The 18,071-nt window shown below is 55.1% G+C and overlaps 2 protein-coding genes across 3 annotated transcripts in view; both read right to left on the minus strand.

Moving 5' to 3' along the window:
* Positions 1-1,773: 1,773 nt before the first annotated feature.
* On the minus strand, positions 1,774-4,495 carry LOC120761506 (pinopsin). The gene is made up of 5 exons (XM_040082815.1): positions 4,156-4,495; positions 3,402-3,584; positions 2,791-2,936; positions 2,353-2,592; positions 1,774-1,911 (listed from the first exon to the last, which is right to left on the minus strand). The coding sequence occupies exons 1-5, from the start codon at positions 4,493-4,495 to the stop codon at positions 1,774-1,776; spliced, it is 1,047 nt and encodes a 348-aa protein (XP_039938749.1).
* A 2,193-nt stretch (positions 4,496-6,688) lies between these two features.
* Positions 6,689-18,071, minus strand: part of DOC2B (double C2 domain beta) — a 29,517-nt gene continuing 18,134 nt past the window's right edge. For both annotated transcript variants that reach the window (XM_040082415.2, XM_040082416.2), the window contains 6 exons: positions 15,990-16,099; positions 9,772-9,898; positions 9,408-9,565; positions 8,082-8,163; positions 7,799-7,895; positions 6,689-7,136 (listed from right to left, as the gene is read on the minus strand). In XM_040082415.2, coding sequence (XP_039938349.1) covers positions 7,000-7,136; positions 7,799-7,895; positions 8,082-8,163; positions 9,408-9,565; positions 9,772-9,898; positions 15,990-16,099 — 711 coding nt within the window. In that variant the 3' untranslated portion in view covers positions 6,689-6,999. The remainder of the gene's footprint in view (positions 7,137-7,798; positions 7,896-8,081; positions 8,164-9,407; positions 9,566-9,771; positions 9,899-15,989; positions 16,100-18,071) is intronic.

An 18,071-nucleotide genomic window follows, 5' to 3' on the forward strand; every position in this document is an offset into this window, starting at 1 on the left:
ACCGCTTCCCTATCTTTTTCTTTAATCTTCATGTGGAGAATTTTTATTTCTCTTGGTGGAGGGCCTTTCAAGTAGCCCCGTAGCCTGTGTGATCTCCTTATCAGGGCCAGAACACGGCAGAGATTTCAGTTTCTCTGCTGCTTGTGCAGAGATTTAACTTCAGCATGCACGTAAATCATCCTGATAGCGTAAAGCGTGTGCACAAGAGCTGTAATTAACAGGAACAATTAAACAAGGACCAGTGCAAGACAGAGAGGAGATCAGAGGGGCCCATCTAATGGTGCTTTCCAGCTTCCCAGAGAATGAAAGCCCAATTAATTAAATTAAAACAGTGTTACTGAGCTGTTCTAATTCCTCTCTGAGCCCTGTGAGCCGAGCTGTTCTGCGCAGCAGGAGAGAGGGAGGCTGAGGCACAGGGACGGGTGTCCTGTCCCCCCACACCAGGTCACGGAATCATGGAATGGTTTGTGTTGGAAAGGACCATAAATATGATTTATTACAGCTTCTGATAGCTTCCACTAGAGGAGGTTGCTCCGGCATGTTTCATTCCTTTGTACTGGGCTGGTTTGGGGATTTTTGTTTTATTTTTGGTTTGGAAAAAAAAAAATAGACCCAAACTCTCAATCTCCCACATCTCATCATCCTCCACGGCAGTGCAAATTGCTGGGGTGCCTGGCTGTGGATCGCCTCATTTGGAAAGCAATTCAAGGGTTCAGGATCAGAAACCTGTAAGACAACTCTGAAGGCAAGCAGGCAGGCTTTTTTAGAGATAGAGGAATTGGGTGAAACCAGGTTTCAGCGACTTGCTGTCTTCGATACTGCCTTTAGAAGCCTTTCCTGGGCTCCGGAATGACAGAATCTGCCTCCAAAAACAGAAGTGTGATTGCAGCTGGGGTAGATAAACACTGCGATTTGAGATTTAAGATGAGGCGTGAAGCTGCGGAGCCTCCTGGAGGTTTTTTATCTTTTATTTCATCCTTACAGGCTTTGGCATCTTTTGTTTGCTGCTGGTGGGCAGCGGTGTCTCTGCTGTGCCCTGGGGCCTGTTACCGCTTGTGTTTTCACCCTTGCTGGGAAATCAGTGGCTTCAGACCTTTCCTTATTGCATTAACTCTAAAAAAAAAAAAATTACTTTGTGTCTGTTTTTTTTTCCTGGCTCTCTGTAGTGATGTTTGTGGCACTTGCCACGAGGGATGTGCCAGCTCTGGTGGCAGGAGGGGATGTGTTTTCTGTCAAACCCTCTATCAGCCGATAAAACAGATGAACTGCTCGGTGTTTATTAGTGTTTATTAACACAGTTGGCTCTTAAACATTCCTGCTGGGTTTATGCCAGATTTACAGCATCTCCCTGAACTTCACGACGGGCCCGGGCATTGCAGACAGGGCTGGCTCTGTGTGGGGATGGGGACAGGCGACGTTCCTCCTGACTCTGGGCCAAACAGCAACCTGGGATGTTGTGCGCGGGGGAAAAATGCATTTTTTATTTTGTGTTCTTGAAAGGCTCCTAGGCGAGGGGCTGGGAGGAAGGGAGGGGGTTCCTTGGGAGGGTGAAATAGTGAGAATCTGCAGTTTCTCCTGTGATGGGATGGCTCCTCGCCTGCAAGAAGACACTGTCAGGTCTTTTTTTTTTTTTTCTCTTTTTTTTTTTTTGTTGGTGACCTCTCCAACCTCTGAGAGCCCCCCATCAGCTCCACCCCGAGCCCCTCTGTGCTGCTGGGGGTGGCACAGGCAGATCCTGGAGCTGGCACTGGTGCAGGCAGGATGTGGCAGCTGTCACACGGCGTGGGATGGTGTCACCTTGTTCCTCAGCCTCTCTGCAGCGGCCTGGGGACCGGGGGCCGCTGGAGAGGTTTTCCCCATCCCCCGGGGGTGGTAACCACAGCACAGCATTCCCAGCAGGCAGCTCTGGAACTGGGCAGGGAAGGAAGGGGCAGGTTATTTGTGGCAGCAGCAATCCGGTGTCACCTCGAGACTCGGCAGTATTGGACGCTGGTTATATTTTGGGAAAGATCTCTGTCTATTCCCAGCCCAACTCTTTGCGGTTTATGGACAATAAAAGTTTCATTCTGTTTGCTTTGTGCCTCCAACGAGCAGCCTGCGATCCAACATTAAGTTGCCTGACCCCATAAAACCGTGGAAGCGGAAAATGAGCTCTTGTTCGGGCTCGCAGGCTGCTCCCTCCCTTTCCATTTCATTCCCCAAATCCTTGCTGCTTACACAGCAACCCCGGGATCCCGCCTGTGACCGCGCTTCCAGATAGGAGAGATGGTTCCTCCGGGATTTTGGGGCCTGTTCCCCAGCAGCCCCAGTGAAGCCGTGGCTGGTTGGTTTGTGCGGAGATCTCTCTCTCACCTGTTTGTTCATGAAGACGTAGATGATGGGGTTGTAAACCGTGGCCGTCTTGGAGAAGTAGGAGGGCAGGGACGCCAGGGTTGGCTGGACGACAATGTCCTTGGTGGTGGCCACCACCAGCGCAAAGGTGGTGTAGGGCAGCCAGCAGGTGAGGAAGGCCACCACCATGGCCACCACCATGCGCGTCACCTCCCTCTCCGCCTGCTGCGTCGTGTCCGACTCCCGCTGCTGCGCCGCGGCCTGCGGGGAGTTGGGGAGAGAGGGAGGTGCCTGTCAGCAGCTTGGAACAGCGCTCCCATCCCTTGGGAGCCCCGATGGTGCTGCCAGGAGGTGCCAGCTGCTTTGGCTGGCCCCAAAACCCGCCCTGGGGCTCTTCACCCCGATGGAGACGCTGTGGGAGCGGGACGGCGCGGGCTCGCCTGAGCCGGGCGCACTTACCGCCCGCAGGGTCAGCAGCAGGTTGGTGTAGGAGAAGAGGATCAGGCTGAGGGGCATCAGAAAGCAGGTGACAAACAAGGCCAGGATGTAGCTGCTGTTGTTGCTGCCGCCCGTGTACCAGTTGGGCCCGCAGGAGGTCCTCAGGCCTGGGATAAAGGTTGGGAATGAGCCTAAACCAGTTCGGGCTTGGATCAGGGCTCAGGGATGGGCTCCAAAACAGCCAGGCCACCCGAGCACCTCTCTCATTCCCAGCCCCAAGGGCCTGGAGATCAGCCACCGGGGGGTTTGGGCTGCCAGGTGCCCTCTGTGATTTGTTGTGGGGTTGTGCCAGGCCCCTACAAGAGCGGGTTTGGGCTGGGTGTGTGCTGGGTGCTGCTCCAGCAGCCAGGGCAGCTCCTGGCTCCAGTAAGAGCAGCTGCAGAGTGTCCTGTGATGGGGAACTTCCAAACAACAGCCTCCAGGAGAGGATTATTGGCTGAGCAAGCAGGAGATACTAACAGGAGAGATCAACCCTTCAAGCTCCAGCACAGACCCTCTCCAGCTACCCCAGGCTTGAAAACAAGATGCAAGAAGTCAACATGAGTGGGAGTCTGATGCACATCTCCCCTTACCTTCAGGCACGTAGCTGCTCCAGCCCAGGAGTGGTGGGGTTGTCCAGAGCAGGGACCAGCCCCAGGTGAAGGCACAGCCACTGGCAGCGTGCCGGTGCTGGAACCGAAACTCTCCCAGGGGTCTGCAGACCACCAGGTACCTCTCCAAGGCCAGGATGGCCAGGGACCACAGCCCCACGATGCCTGTGGGGACAGCGAGGGGCTGTGGCTCAGGGACAGGTTCTGCTCCCTGTGCTGGGACGTGGTAGATGATGATTTAGTTCAAGTAAATATTGTTTGAACAAGCAGTCAGATTTTTTTTTTTTTTTTCCTCTCTTACAGCCAGGAGAGCTGTGATATTTGGCCGTTAAAAACTGATTTTGGCACTGCTTCTCCCGCAGCAGGGACAACTGTGGTGTTTGGCCCTTAGAAATGAAGCTGGCGATGGGTGGCTGCGACGCCTCGTGGTTACAACAACAGTGTCCTCGAGGAGAGGTTCTGTGCAATTTCCTGTCCCTGGCGCGCAGCCAGCACCCATGAAATGCATCCCAAAGAAGGATCCCCCGTGTCCCCAAGCGGCATTTCCCACTCTGTCGAGACCAAGACCGGATGTGTGGTGACCTGGCACAGCCAACCAGCTCCCCAACCCTTCCCTGTGCTAACCTGAAGGACGCGAGTTTCACGACGTGAAAGCGTGAAACGTCTCCCGAGCCCCTCTGCTAAACCCCAAGTCATCAGCCGAAGGCCAAGGCAGGTCTGGAATTCACCCCCTCACCTGTCAGGGACACCATGAAGCCCTCCAGCTGGCAGAGCCGCTCCCCAAACGCGAAGAAGCCGCTGATGTTGTTGGAGAGGCTGACGGAGCTGCCGCAGAGCGTCACCAGCAGGTTGGCCGCCGCCAGGTTCACCAGGATGTAGTTGAGGGGCGAGCGCAGCTTCTTGTGCCTGACGGACACCACGATGACCAGGCCGTTGAGCGCCGAGGCCGAGGCCACCACGAGCCCCATCAGCACGGCCACCGCCAGGTAGGTGGCCCTGGGGGCCTGGTGGGGCCACTGGGGGCCGTCGAAAGGCCCCGGGGTGCCGTTGTTTGGGGGCTCCTGGGAGCTGTCCATGGAGCAGCGGCACCTGGGCCAGGGGAGCCTCCCCAAGAGCAGAGCCTCTTTATAGAGCAGGAGGGGCCGGCAGAGCGGCTTGGCGCTCAAATACCTTAAGCTTTATTTTAATCTGAAGGGTTTGTCCTCCTGCTTTTGGTAATCAGCTCTTTTTTTTTTTTTTTTTTTTTTTTTCCCCCAGGGGGGATAAAGAGTGACTTAAACAAAAATCTGGTGGCTGAACAGAGCATCATTTAATTGAGTTAATATTTTTTTTCTTGCCCCTCGTGCTTTCCAGCAGGATTTTCCTGTAAGCCCGGCTTTGGCACCTGGGGCTGGACATCGTTCCCTGTGCCCTGGGTTTGTTGGGCTTCAAGGCTACTAAATACATAGTGAACATAAATAAATATAAATATACATGTAGTATATATACTTAATTGGGCAAGATATGTGTGTTTTCTCTCTCCATATATATATATCCCCATATATATATTTTTATAAATACTTATAAGTGTAAATATTTTATTTATGCTACATTGGGCCAAGCAGGCCCCAATGCTCTGGTTTAAAACCATTTCTCCCCAGAAATCCTTGCCATCCCCCCAAATTCAAAAGCTTCACCACCGGCATCAACCTTTTTTTTTTTTTTTTTTTTTTTAACCTTTTTTATTTTCGGTTCTCATTATAAATATTAACAAACCTGACCAAAAGTACACAGATAGGTAATACCGAAATACAAAAGTCTCTCAGGATGCAGGTAAGGACGGTTTCTGCAGCCTTCACATGGTAGCAAAACATTGGTATCAAACATTTCACGAGGCCTGGCATGACGAGCACCAACTCTGCATGCAGCTGGGACGAGGGACGCAGTGTCCACTTCGAAAAGACCGGGGTACAAAGTGAAGGAACCCACACACACGTGTCCTACTCCACCTCAGGCATCAACCAGTTTCGTAGGCTGGAGAAAAGGATGGATCGAAAGGAACTTTGCCAGAAAAGGGAGGCACAGCCGTCCTGGTGCTCCTGGAGCTTCCCTGGAAGCTCAGACCCCAAGCAGGTTTTAAGGTGCTGGGCCAGAAAGGATTAGTGGGAACATCCGACTTGACAGGCTGCCAGCATTCAAATAAAATCCCTGCCTATCTGCAGGATGCATTACAAATCTTCAGTTATTAAAAAAAAGCCCTATGAATGTTGTTTTCTTTTTTTTTTTCTTTTATCTCCCCCCTCCCCCAATACCAAACAGAGGTGTAACACGATCCTCACTTGGAAAAGTAAACTGTAGGTTTCCAGAGATTCCATTGCTTCCCAAGAAAAAAAAACAAAATTAGTTGGCAAAACACGGGGCTTGGAAGCTGAGGGTGACTGAGACTGGTGGGGAAAGAGCAGCTCTTCCTAAGAAATCGTCGTTTAAAAGCTTCAAAACATTTTGGGAATGGTGCAGCATTTCCTAGAAAGTTTTAGCTCATCCCACTGGATGGTGGGATGAGGATGAAGGGACCAGCCAAGGTGGAGCACAGAGGATGATATCTGGGATTATTATAATATTAACATATCATTACTGTGCCACATTAATATTACTGTGCCATACACAGAAATTTATTTGCTTTGGACGCTGTTTGAGGCAGAAAATGAATCAACCTCACGGCCGTGCCGAACTACAAACACAATTCCAGCTCAGCTCTGAGGCTCAGCATCCTCATGGTTTAACGGATGAATTGGAAAGGGATGAAAAAGGGGAAAAAAAAAAAAAATTAAAAAAAAAATATACATATAGAAAAATTCAGCCTGAAAGCTGGCTTTGCTGGAGAAGCAGCCGTGCTGCTGCATGGCATGGTTTCATTAGGAGAGCGGCTGCTGGAAGGAAGCAGGAACGGCCAGGGAGCTTTTCATTTTGCCTCCCAAATGTGAAGCTGCCTGATCCCAGGAGGAAAACTGCGCTCTGCACAGCTCCGCCGCCTTCACGCGAGTTACTGGAGAGGACGAGCACGACACTCCCGCGAGGAAAACAAACACTCTTTCCAGGTTTTACACAATCATCCCAACGGAGGAGCTTTAAATGCAAAAAAGACTGTTTAGGCCCAAACCACAGAGACTGACAAACCACCGGAGATATGGCACAAGCTGCCTCGAGGAGACAGTCCCGGGCTTTGTGTGTTTTTTAGGGACGCCTTTTGCCGACGCCGGACACACGGACGCGGACGGACGCATTCATTGTTGCCACTGGCTTGCAAGGCAGCGGGAAGGCGACAGAGTACAGCCAGGATTCGGGAGAGGAGCCGGGCTGCGGTGCATGCAGGGGCGCGCACCTGCGCGGGCGAGAGCGGGGCTGCGAGCGCGGCAGGGCGCCGCCGAGGCCTTCCGGAAAAGCCTTGCCAGAGCGAACCGCCCGCGCCTTCTCCCCTGGGAAGGGCTTCCCTGCAGCCAGGCCCTGCTCCGGGGCGTCTCGCTGCCCCGGCTGTCCCGGGATCCCCCGTATCCGGAGCTGGGAGGAGCCCGAAGGCCGTGGAGCTGTGGCCCCGTGGGGCTCAGTCGCTGAGGACGGCGCCCGGCAGCTCGTTGGTCAGCGTGTGCCAGCGCTCGATTTTCTTGTCCTTGTTTTTCAGGCAGTCGAACCAGTGCTTCAGCCGCTCCCCTTTGGCATTAATTCCTAACACGACTCCGCCTTGGGAGGGAGACAGAGAGAGGGAGAGGTGAGGGGGGAGCATCAGCTCCGCAAGGGATGCCGAGAGACGCCGAGGGACGCCGGGGGATGCTGGAGGGAGCCGCGTGACTCAGCATCCTCACAGCATCCAACCTGACGTGAAATCCAGCCCAAATTCCTCACCCCCCTCATGGCTGTGATGTGGGACCTGTGCCAGGCAGTGCCCCGGCGCCAGGCAGTGCCCCGGTGCCAGGCAGTGCCCCTGTCCCTTGTGCCAAGGGCTCACTGCAATCACAGCCCGCTGTCGGAGGGTACCGGGCACTTGGCAGTGACAAATCACAGAGACCAGCAACAAAATCACAACAAGGCCAGACATCCAACAGAGATAAATGAGACCTCCCTGTTAAACCTGTTTGTGGTGGTGGTTTTTTTTTTTTTTTCACTCAGAAGGAAACATCTGAAAACAGAAAGGGAGAGGCAGATGCATTTTCTCCCTGCTTGGATGCTCCTTGAGAGGCTCAGGTGCAGGAGAGGGATAAAAGCAGAACCGAGGCCCAGCGAGAATGAATGTGGGCATGGAGAGGAAACGGGGAGCCTGGAGGAGTGAGGGAGGAATATGAGGCACAGGCAGTGAAGATAAATGAACAAGAAGCCAAGGAGACCTTCTGGAGTGTGCTACTCACCTATGAAATCGTTGGATTTCCCAATATCATAGTCCCACACTGTGACTTCCAAGGTCTTCTTTGCCAGGTCACCATGCTTTATCTCATAGAAAAACTCCTGTGGAGCAGCAGAGGCAGAGTCAGGATGAAACAGGGGCTGGGGCTGCTCCTCCTCCTCCTCCTCAGGCTTTGCTGCCCACAGGGATCCCAACCCCTCACACGGTGACTAAGGTGATTTTTTTTACCTTTTAATCTGAGGCTGAGAAAAGGCCCTCAGTGAGAGCCACACCCAGCCCAAACCCACCTCATTGAACTCGGGGTTCAGCGTCTTCTTCTTCACCGCTGTCTTGTGCTTGGATTTCTTGTCCTCATCTGGTTTCAAGTAACTGCAACGAGACCCAAGCAGCCCAGTGAGGAGGGCAGGAGGCCACGGGTGGGGACATCTGTGGCTGCAGGACCAGCTGCTGAGCAGAGCCAGGCTGAGGTGGGTGGCTGAGGCCCCCGAACCTCCAGATCCTCCTCCTCGGCTCTCCCCTGCCAAAATGCTGGGGGTGGCTGGGAGGAGGCAGCATTTCCCCACCTCAGAACCAAGCCCAGCTGCTGGGCTGCAATCAGAGAGCGCCGATTATCCCATCTCCAGTCCCTAGGGGACACTGGCACTGCACACACGCTCTCCAGAGCCAGCACTGCCAGCCCAGGACCAGCCCAGACTCGGGATTGTGAGCGCTCTGCTCATGCGGAGCCTCTCCAGGAGACAGGAACCACACGCAGCGTGGAAAAGGGAGCAGGAGCCAGCAGCTTTGAGCTGCTCCCTGCAGCCGTTCTGCAGCACAGCGCCAGAGCTGGGCAGCGAACGAGATTAAAGTGTCATCAGGCAGAGAGGGGACCTGAAATGTGGGCCAGGCCAAAGCCAGCCCGTCGTGGCTTTGTGCTGCTGCTGCGCCTTTAAACATCAGTTCTGCTTCCTTGCTACACGTTCCAGATCTTGCTCGTAATTAAAAAAATTAGGGCTTGTACCGAGAAGCATCACTTTTCTATCTGCTCTGACCCCAGCCCTGCAGATGCAGTCTCCTGTGGGTGGCACAAGGGACACCCAAAACTGGCTGGGTGCAATGGGAATTGTGCTGCTCGGGGACCGAGCCTCCCGCGGGCATCTAAAAAAGCAAGAGGGGATTTTTAAACAAACACCTCCACCCCTAAAAAGCAATTAAATAAGGGGGTGAAAGTGTGCTGATGATTAATTCCATTACTGGTGTGGTTTCTCCAGCAGTTGTGCCTTAGCAAACCCCGTCCCTAAAAGCGCCCGAGTCTGATCAGCACGGTGGGGACAAGGAGGGAGGACGGGCACAGCGTCCTGTGCCACCCCTTCTCTGCAGAGAGTCAGCTTGAAAAATGCCACCCCCCAAAACCACCAGGAGCCAAAAACCCGCGGGGACAGCCCCACGCCACCGAGCCCCCTGCGCCCACCTCACCTGCAAGCTCTGCCAAACATTGCCAGGGGAAAAAACACCAACGCTGCCTGACGGCCTCATTTGCATCTCCTAATGACAGCAATTAATCCCCGCTGCTGGGAGGGCCGGGAGGGGACAGCAGGGCCGCGGTGACACTCACATTTTGAGGTGACACTCACATTTTGACGTAGGGGTCGGAGTAGCCGTTGGCGTCCATGGCGGCCAGGTGGGCGCAGCGCATGATGCCCACCTGCAGCCCCTGCTTCTGCGAGACGTACTTGAGGGAGATGAGGATCCTGCCGCGCTCCTCCAGCGACTTGTCCTCTGTTTTATCTATCTGGGGAGGGAATGCACCCAGTCCGGGGGGCTGCAGCGGGGCACGGCCGCAGCCAGACGCCGCCCCGGCCGAGGGGTGCTCATCTTCCCCGCGTCCCCGCTTGTGTTCCGGGGGCCAAACAGCTCCGTGTTCCCACGTGCCGCGGGGGGAAGCTGCTGTGCCTGTGGTCCCGAGGTGGGGCGAGGCTCTGAACGCCCTCCACTCACCGGCAGCTGCTTCTCCAGGCAGATGTTGAAGTTTTTGGTCTGGTTGGGCTTCAGCTTCTTCAGCGGGATGCGCGTCTCCCCGATGAACTCGTTGTGGCGGAACTTGTCCTCGTCGCACACCGAGATCCTGCGAGGGGCACGGGCTGAGCGGGGACGCTGGGACAGGGGAGGGGCTGTCCCCCTGCACTGCAGCTCCCCCCTTCCCGGGCCACGGACAGGGCACCTCCTCTGCAGGCAGCTGGAAAACAGCTGGAATGCAGCTGGAACGCGTCCGCTGCTGGCGCGGCCCGGCCTGGGCAGCTCACGGTGTGAGTCTCTGTGTCTAAACGCACATCCCGGCCCAGGCACTGCTGGAAATGAAAGCTGGAGCCTCAGCCGTCCTAATGACTCTTCCATTGAAACGTCAGGGTCATCAGGGACTAAAGCAAAATTACTGGGAGTTGCTGGAGCTGCATTTTGCCCAGCCATGGAGGCTTTTCCTCATCCCTGCCTTGGACTGTGTGGCTGGGAGAAGCCAGCTTCCCACACAGCTCCTTCCCTCCTTCCTGAGGAGCTCAGGCACTGCCGGGAGCCTGGGCACAGAGCAGGTTTGCTGCTCCCTGTCCCACCAAACAGACACGGCCACGAGTGGTTTCCACGTGGAAAACATCGCACCTCGGGCAGGTGAAATGTCCCAGCCCCGCTGGGATCCTGGGATGCATCCCGGTGACGTGGAGCAGGGCAGTGACGGTGGTGCTGAGCCCAGGCTGTTTTCCATGGAAAAGCTATAAATGCCTTTTCCCTGAGCTGGCAGCTAATGAGTCATTCATCCCTCTGCCGCTTCCCAGCCCTCTCCGGGCGTCAGGAGCAAAGTTAGTGCTCGAAGGGAGCCTCTGCTCGCAGCTCCCGAAATCCCAGAGAGGGCCAGAAGGGTGCCTTGAGCCGTTCCCCAGCTGTGCTGGAGATGGGGAAATCCATCCCACCCCCTCCAAAGGGAGCATCCTGCATCCCTGCTGGAGCCATGCAGGCACTGGCTGGGCTCCCTGCCCATGAAGGAAAGATGTTTCTTTTCCCTTCCATCCTTTCTCCCTTTTTTTTTTTTTAAAAAAAAAAAACCTTAGAGTGTGTTCTCCTCTTTTGGGTACCTGATTGTTTCCTTTTTCACCCACTCCCTTCATTGTCCATCTCCCCATGGGTGGCACTTCTGTCCCCAGGGACCACAGGGGAAGGGGGAAAACGACTTAAGGGTAAATAATGCCCTGTGATCCCACCTGAGAGTAACTAATTGCACACCACACCTCTGGCCTGCTCAGCATCTGGATGGATTATCCACGGATGTGTTTTCCGGGGATGATTTATCTGTGGATGCTTTGGTGCCTTATCCGAGGATGGTTTGATCACCCTCACGCTCACAAATAACCAGGAAGCCACGGGGATGCCCCAGTGCCACAGCACAGGGATCATCAGGGCTGGGGAGCAGCAGAGAAAAGGGGTTTGGGAAAAAAAAAAAATAAATAAATGACACGAGCAGGAGAACAGGGAATGCTGCTCTCCAGAAAAAGTGTGGCTGGATGCAGCGTTACTATAGATACCCACGGAAAAAAAAAAAAAAATCCAACAAAAAAACACCCCACCACAACGGTAAAATCCTCAAAGAGAATCTCAAATGCAGGCAAGATGTTCCCCTGTTCCTCTCCTCTTTCTCGTAAGGAATTAAACCAGCCAAGGAGCAGCAGCAGCTCCAGAGCCAACACTGCACTTGGCAGGAGTGTGGAACCCTGTCCCCCTGGGCAGAGCTGGGGGGCACAGGAGGGCACAGGAGGGGACGGGGGGGACAGGAGGGGACAGGAGGGGACACAGCCTCACACCCAAGATCTGTGTGTGCACCCAGCGATCCTGGAGTGGTGCCAGCTCCTGGCCACTCCGGGGGGAGTTTGCCTCTTAAAAATGTGAGTGACAGTGTCCAGGTACAGCCTAGAAGCACAGCAGCATCCCAAACACAACGCCCTGCTTGCTGTGAAGGCTCAGGAGCCTCAGGATGGGCAAAAGCCCGGGAAAGAAACGTGGAGAACTCCAGTGGTGTGGCAGGGAGAGCATCTCCCGTGTCACACTGTGAGAGACCCCGCTGGGCCCTGTTTCTGTGCCCTCAGGGACGTGGGAAGTCCCTTGGGGAGCTTTTGGCACATTTTGGCGGGGTCTGGGACCTGCCCCTGCCCTGAGCAGCTCAGCGGAGCTGGGGGCACCTCCAGGTCTCTCCCAGCCCCGTTTTCCCTGTGGCACCTCTGGCCACCTCTCAGGTGGGTCCCCACTTTTTGTGCCCATCCGTGTGTGGTGCCCAGAGGGGGTTTTGTGTCAGCTCTCCCCGTGCCTCAAGCTCAGCCCTCACTCCCCATTCCTCTTCCCAGCTGGAATTCTTCCCCACTGGGATGGGATTCCCAGCACTGCAGTGCCCTGGCCCGTCAGTGAAGGCAGGGAGCTCTGAGTGAGACGAGCAGCAAGCTCCAGCCCCGGCCCTCCCTTTGGAAAAAGGCATAATGGAATCACACCAGCTTGGATTTTATTATGAGAAATCGACATGGGGGAATTTTTATGCCTTGGGTTAGAAAATTGGCCCCAAACAACACGAGATGCCTCCGGCAGCCTCGTTCACCTTCCATCCCCAGCCTGTAACTGGAGCTCGGCCCCTTTCTCATCTCTCCTGATTAATCCCAATCCCTCCAGCCCGGTGTTTCATTTGATATCCTCACTGCGGGGCCCTGATCTTTACGTTAAGGACTGTGAAAACCACCTTGGAAGGAAACTAAGCAGCAAATGAACAATCACTGCTCATTAAACTTCTCCTCCCTCCTACTCAGCCCGGGCTCCTGGGTTACAGTCCTGACTCACTGCACAGCTCCAGCAGCTGACTCACGGCTTCTGCTCCCTCACACGAGTTCCTCGGCCTCTTTCCCGGGGTGGAAAGGGGGAATGGGGGGTCAGCAAGGAGCTTTCCCCACAAAAACCCACAGAGCAGGGCCTGAGAGGCACCCCCTGTGTCTGAGATCCCTTATGGCAACACGGGAGGCTCTCCGTGAGGAGCTGCTGATGCTGGCTCGGTTTAAGGATGGGCGACACCGGGCAAGGAGACAAAATAACAGCTTGGGGAAGTCCAGTCCTCCAGAAAACAAAAGGAGGATTCCATCATGGGCTCCATCACAAAATGCCTCCGAGTCTGAGCGCAGAAACCACAGCAGGAGCGAGCTGTAATTACGAGTGCACCTCCAATCCCACGCCAACCTCACTCACCCAGAGCAAAGCAATTTGGGACCCCAAACCTTGAAGTGGCTGCACCGCTCCTATTAGTCCTGATCAAATACTATTTTCTGAATATTACATTTAATGAGTCATGATGTTTGTCAAACACATGATTAAACAAAGAATTCCTGGCATTCGTGGGCTCCCTGAGTGCCCCATGAATAATGCATCGCCTCGCCAATATATCTGGATATGAATAATTGTATCCAATATCTGGCCAGCTCGGGTATTTATTATGAATGCAATTTATTTATTGTATATTACATGTATTATTTAAACGGAGGTGACTGTGTTCTGCCCGTTCCAGTTTCCCCTGCGGCGTTTCTCTGCCTCCCCTCCCTGTGGTCGGAGCCCAGGTGGGAGTGGGGGCTCAGGGTGGGATTTCTGGGCAGGGAATCTGTCCCAATCCCATCCATCTGTGCGCTCCAGAGTGTTTTGCGTGGCTCTGAACCTGCCTTTTCCCAGGCTGGTGGGTGGTTTCATCCCTGCTAAGCCTTGGGCTACACTCAGGGATATTTAATTCAATGAATGGATGAGACCTTTCGAGATCCTCCCACCTGCTGCGCTCCATGAAATCCCAAATATCTGCTGGTTTCTGAGGGGGTTGGTCCATTAACAAAATCCTGCTTGCCGCTGCAATTAGCTGGGCTGCCTTCACCTCTCCTTCACCCTGGGCTCTGCGACAGCAGAGTCACTCCACCGCTTCGGACGAGGCCACGCAGGGATGAGGGAGAAGCTGCCTGGGCATCACCTGGGGCTGGGGGGGTTTGGGAAGGCGGGGATCCAGCACCCAGCTCTCCGGGATGTCCCTGCTCCAGCTGCTCTGACAAACGTCCCCTGAGGAAAGGCAGCAGGCACTGGCAGAGTGCCCCACGCCAGCAGCGCCCCGCCAATCCGTGCCGGACACGTCCCACCAGGTGGGCAGGGAAGATTTCTGGGTGCTTTTCCAGCTTCCCTGACGCATCTCCAGGCTGCAGGGAGGCGAAGGCTGGCGGCAGCTTTGATCTCCGCCTCTATTTTCACATTAAAGAGACTTTGGAATTGCATTCCCTGCCCAGCTCAGGGCCAGGGGAGGCTCCCAGGGAACGGTCACCGCCCTGACCCAGGGGAGCATCGCTGATGCTCTTTCAAGCAGCACCAGCTGCCTGCCACGAGCCTCTCCTGATTAGCACAGGGAAAATCAGCGTCCTCCTGGCTCTGAAGCTGGCTTTTCCTGGTGGAAAAGGAGATGTTTTGAGCAGAAGATGGATGGGTGAAGCAGAGCACCCAAGGCAGGCAGTGCACGGAGATGTTTCCTGCGGGAAGCGGCGCCGGGAGAGTGAAGGGCCAGAGAAAACAACGAACGCCAAACACCAAAACACTGACAGATGGTCAGTTAAATGAGATATTGGGAAGAAATCCTTCCCTGTGAGGGTGAGGAGGCCCTGGCACGGGGTGCCAGACAAGCTGTGGCCTCCCCATGATCCCTGGAAATGTCCAAGGCTGGGCTGGACGAGGCTTGGAGCAGCCTGGGATAGTGGGAGGTGTCCCTGCCCAAATGAGATGATCCTTAAAGTCCATCCAGCCACATTTTCCTGCGGACTGAGGGGTCCCAGGTGGGCTACAGGGGGCCACGCACAGTTCTGAGCTTTGGGGAGGGCACAAGGAGCTCTGCAGCACCCAAGCTGGCAGGCAGGAATGGGACGGGGCAGCGCAGGATGGGGAGAAAGGCAAATCCAACCCCGCACGTATTTCAGTGCATCCCCCATCCCACAGCTCCCTGCTGCCTCCCAGCCCTTCCCGAGGGAGAGGCAGCTCCCAGAGCCCTGACAGAACTGGGGGTCGAGCCCTCCTGCTCCCCGTCTCCTTCCAGCAAACATCTCAGCCAACGTCTCCTTGCAAACCCATTTCCACGCCCGAGGAGGCTGCAAACTTCAAAGCCCGCAGTGAAAAAAATACCCACCAATAATAACAACAACACTGGAGGCCTCCCAGCCCCGCCAGCCTGCAGCACTTCCAGCATGACTAATGTTTACCAAGCGAAATAACAACCCAGGGGTGCTGAATTTCCCACCAGGAGGGACACAACAGGTGGGCTCTGCTTCACCTGCGAGCAGCACCTTTCACAGGGCAGCTCTGCGCTCTTGGCGCGAGGAAAATCACCAGCTCCCGGGGCACCTGCAGATGAGGAGGGTGGGATTCCAGCCACGGAGCTGGCAAAGCCCCGAGTCCTTGGAGAAGGATGCAGAAATCCTTTCTTTGACGGTGGATCTTAGAGCAAATCCTGCAGCACGGCCCCGGATCAGTGTGGGGATGGAGCAGCCGAGGCTGCCCCCACAATTCCTGCTCTCAGCCAGCTGGGATAGAGGCCAAAACATGAAAAATCTTTGCATTCACAGGTGTCTGCTCCCTGCTCTGCCCCTGCCCACCTCCATCCTCACACAACCTCTCCCAGCCTCTGGGAGATGCTGAATGCACAGACTGAACCGACAAAACCAAACAACAAAAGGAAGACTCACACTCTTTGTTTAGCTGGACAATAACTCACAGATGCCTCCAGCTTTCTCACAAAATAAAAAAAGCTCAGCTTTGAAAGGAGCCCAGGACTTCCCTGAGATTTTTCTCAGCAAGACCACGAGCGCAAAGCCTCAAGGGGCACGAAGAGGTTCAACCCAAACCACGGCAGGAGCCAGCCAGAGAGCCGTGAACTCAACGACGCAGCAGGGAACGGGCTCCTCACTGGTTACCCCTGCCTGCAACCCGGGTGTGGGCGGCTCTGGAGGTGAGGGATGCGCGCACCTGCCGGGGGATAAATAACTCTGCCCTGCTGTGAGCAGCTCCAGCACCCTCCTGTGGGGCTGAGCAGGGGGGTCCCTGCGTGAAACCGTCACTGGGGTGGGGAGGGGCAGCTGGCACGGCGCCGAGGGAGGGGAAGGGCCCCGGGTGCCCCCCAAGCCGGGCCCTACCGCAGCGTCTTGCGGATCATGTCCTCGTCGGTGATGCCGTAGTAGGTGAGGGTCTCGTTCCACGTGGGGTTCAGGGTGTTGCGCAGCGTTTTGGTCCTCAGCTTGTTTGCCTGGAAAAGCGGAGGAGGTGGGGCTCAGTGGGATGGGCACCAGGAGCCCGGCTGGGCAGGGGAGGAAGGCCAGCTTGGAGGTGAAGGGGCAATGGGTGCTGTCACTCTTCTGCCCCAGCGCTGGAACCCTCCCTGGGGTGGCCCAAACCCACCCCAAATCCAGCACAAACCTGAGGGGCAAGGAAGGACACGGCAACACACCCAACCCCACATCCTGCATCCTGGGAACAGCCAGCAAAACGGGAACCTTGGCAGAGCACAGACCGGGCTTTCATAGAAGCAGTACGAGAGAGCAAGGGAAGGAAAAAAAAAAAATAAAAAATCCTTTTTGGATTCAACAAAAAATGCTGATTTGCTGTTCTGGCTGTTTGTTTGCTCTTCTGCTCCCAGCACAGCTCTTGATCCTGCCTGACTCCAAACAACTTCCTTGACAGGCGTTTTGTCAGCATCAGCAGCTCCTTCCAGCAGCTCTGCCGAGCGGGAGGATGGGGACAGCAGGGCTCGTGTCCCCTCGTGGATGGGACATCCTGGAACACAGCCGCTCCCCAGCTCAGGGGACATGGATCTTACTCCCTGAGCCCCACTCACCCCTGGGGAGGGCAGGAAAAAGAGGCTGAGGCTGCAGATTTGGCTTCTCCACCAGGCTCCCAGCCTGGCACAGCCTGGCAGAGCAGCAATTTTCCCTCTAATTAGGTGTCAGACAACTCAATCCCCGCCTCAGCTGCTGCTGGGCGTAAGAAACTCACAGCACATCAATGCCTCCAAGTTGTCTTGTGGCTCTTTATGGGAAGCTGCTGCATCTCCCACCTTGGATTGACGAGCCCTGAGTGACAAGGACAGCAGGGAAAGGGCCCCAGTGGCACCCACAGCCCGCTCAGCTCTGCGGGTACCAGATCCTAATCCCTGGGGCTCCAGGCACTGGGATGGAAAGTGGGTGACGTGGTCAACATCACCCAGCTGCTAAAACTGCCCTGGGAAGGGACACGAGTGAGATCAGAGGAGCTGAGCTCCGGGAGTGCCTTTTTCTCTCCTCTGGAGTGACTCAGGAGTCAGCAACCAGCTCTGCACGGGGAATGAACCCAGCCCTGCTTCCCACAGCCACAGGAGCCCGAGAGCCCAGATCTGGGACAGAAACACCCGAGGGGCTCGGGGACTGTCCTGCTGCTGGAACAACTGTGCAGGAACACCCAGCCCAGGGCGAACCCACAACGCCCCCAGAGCTGCTCCCGTCTCCCAGGGCGGATCCGGGCAGCGCTGTTTGGAGCCAAGCACAGAGGTGGAGCAGGCAAGGGGCAAGGACAGGGGCCCCCATGGCCCGTGGAGCTGCAGCTCCTGCGTCCCCTCCCCTCCTGCCCCTCCAGTCTCCAGCAGAAATGCTAATCAATGGATTTGCAAAACATGGAAATGACTGATAATATCGCTGATGAAAGCGCTCCCGGCTCTGTTTGCAGCGGAAACTCGGAACGTGGTTAAAAACTCCCTCTGCCGCCCTGAACATTAGGAATTAATCCAACTGAACTGTAACGAGTAAATACACCTCCACCCCCCCCCCGAAAAGGTCTTTCCTTTCATGTGGAATAAGAGTTCAATTAATATTCCTAACACACACCTCGAGCATTTAAATTCCACATCCCCGTCACTTACACCGAGCTCTCACCACACATCAATATCTTTAATTACTCTTCTCTCCAGCAAGCGCTGAACCTAAGGAGATGGAAATATTTCCCTTATGATTTATACTCTGTTTTATTATGATCTGAGGGGTTTTAAATGCAAAAGAATAAGGGCCAAAAATATATTTAAAAAAAAAAAAAATAAAAGGGAAATTAAAAGGGTTCGATTTGTTTATAGCTGAGATCGTTTCCCCTCGGTGCTTCCCGGGGGCTCCTGGAATGCAGCATTCTCATCCTGAGGTAAGGAATAGGGCTGGCACCTGGCTGCCAGCCAGTGGTTTCCCAGAAAGGCATTTTCC

This window comes from Hirundo rustica, chromosome 19 (genome assembly GCF_015227805.2).
Source record: "Hirundo rustica isolate bHirRus1 chromosome 19, bHirRus1.pri.v3, whole genome shotgun sequence".
Lineage (NCBI taxonomy): Eukaryota > Metazoa > Chordata > Aves > Passeriformes > Hirundinidae > Hirundo > Hirundo rustica.

Excerpts from the sequence above, each read along its gene's own strand:
- LOC120761506 (XM_040082815.1), bottom strand. The coding sequence starts at position 4,495 with ATGGACAGCTCCCAGGAGCCCCCAAACAACGGCACCCCGGGGCCTTTC. Across the intron at positions 2,593-2,790 it reads TGCTGCTGACCCTGCGGGCG|GCCGCGGCGCAGCAGCGGGA; the intron begins GTAAGTGCGCCC and ends AACTCCCCGCAG. Across the intron at positions 1,912-2,352 it reads ACGTCTTCATGAACAAACAG|TTCCAGAGCTGCCTGCTGGG; the intron begins GTGAGAGAGAGA and ends TTCCCTGCCCAG.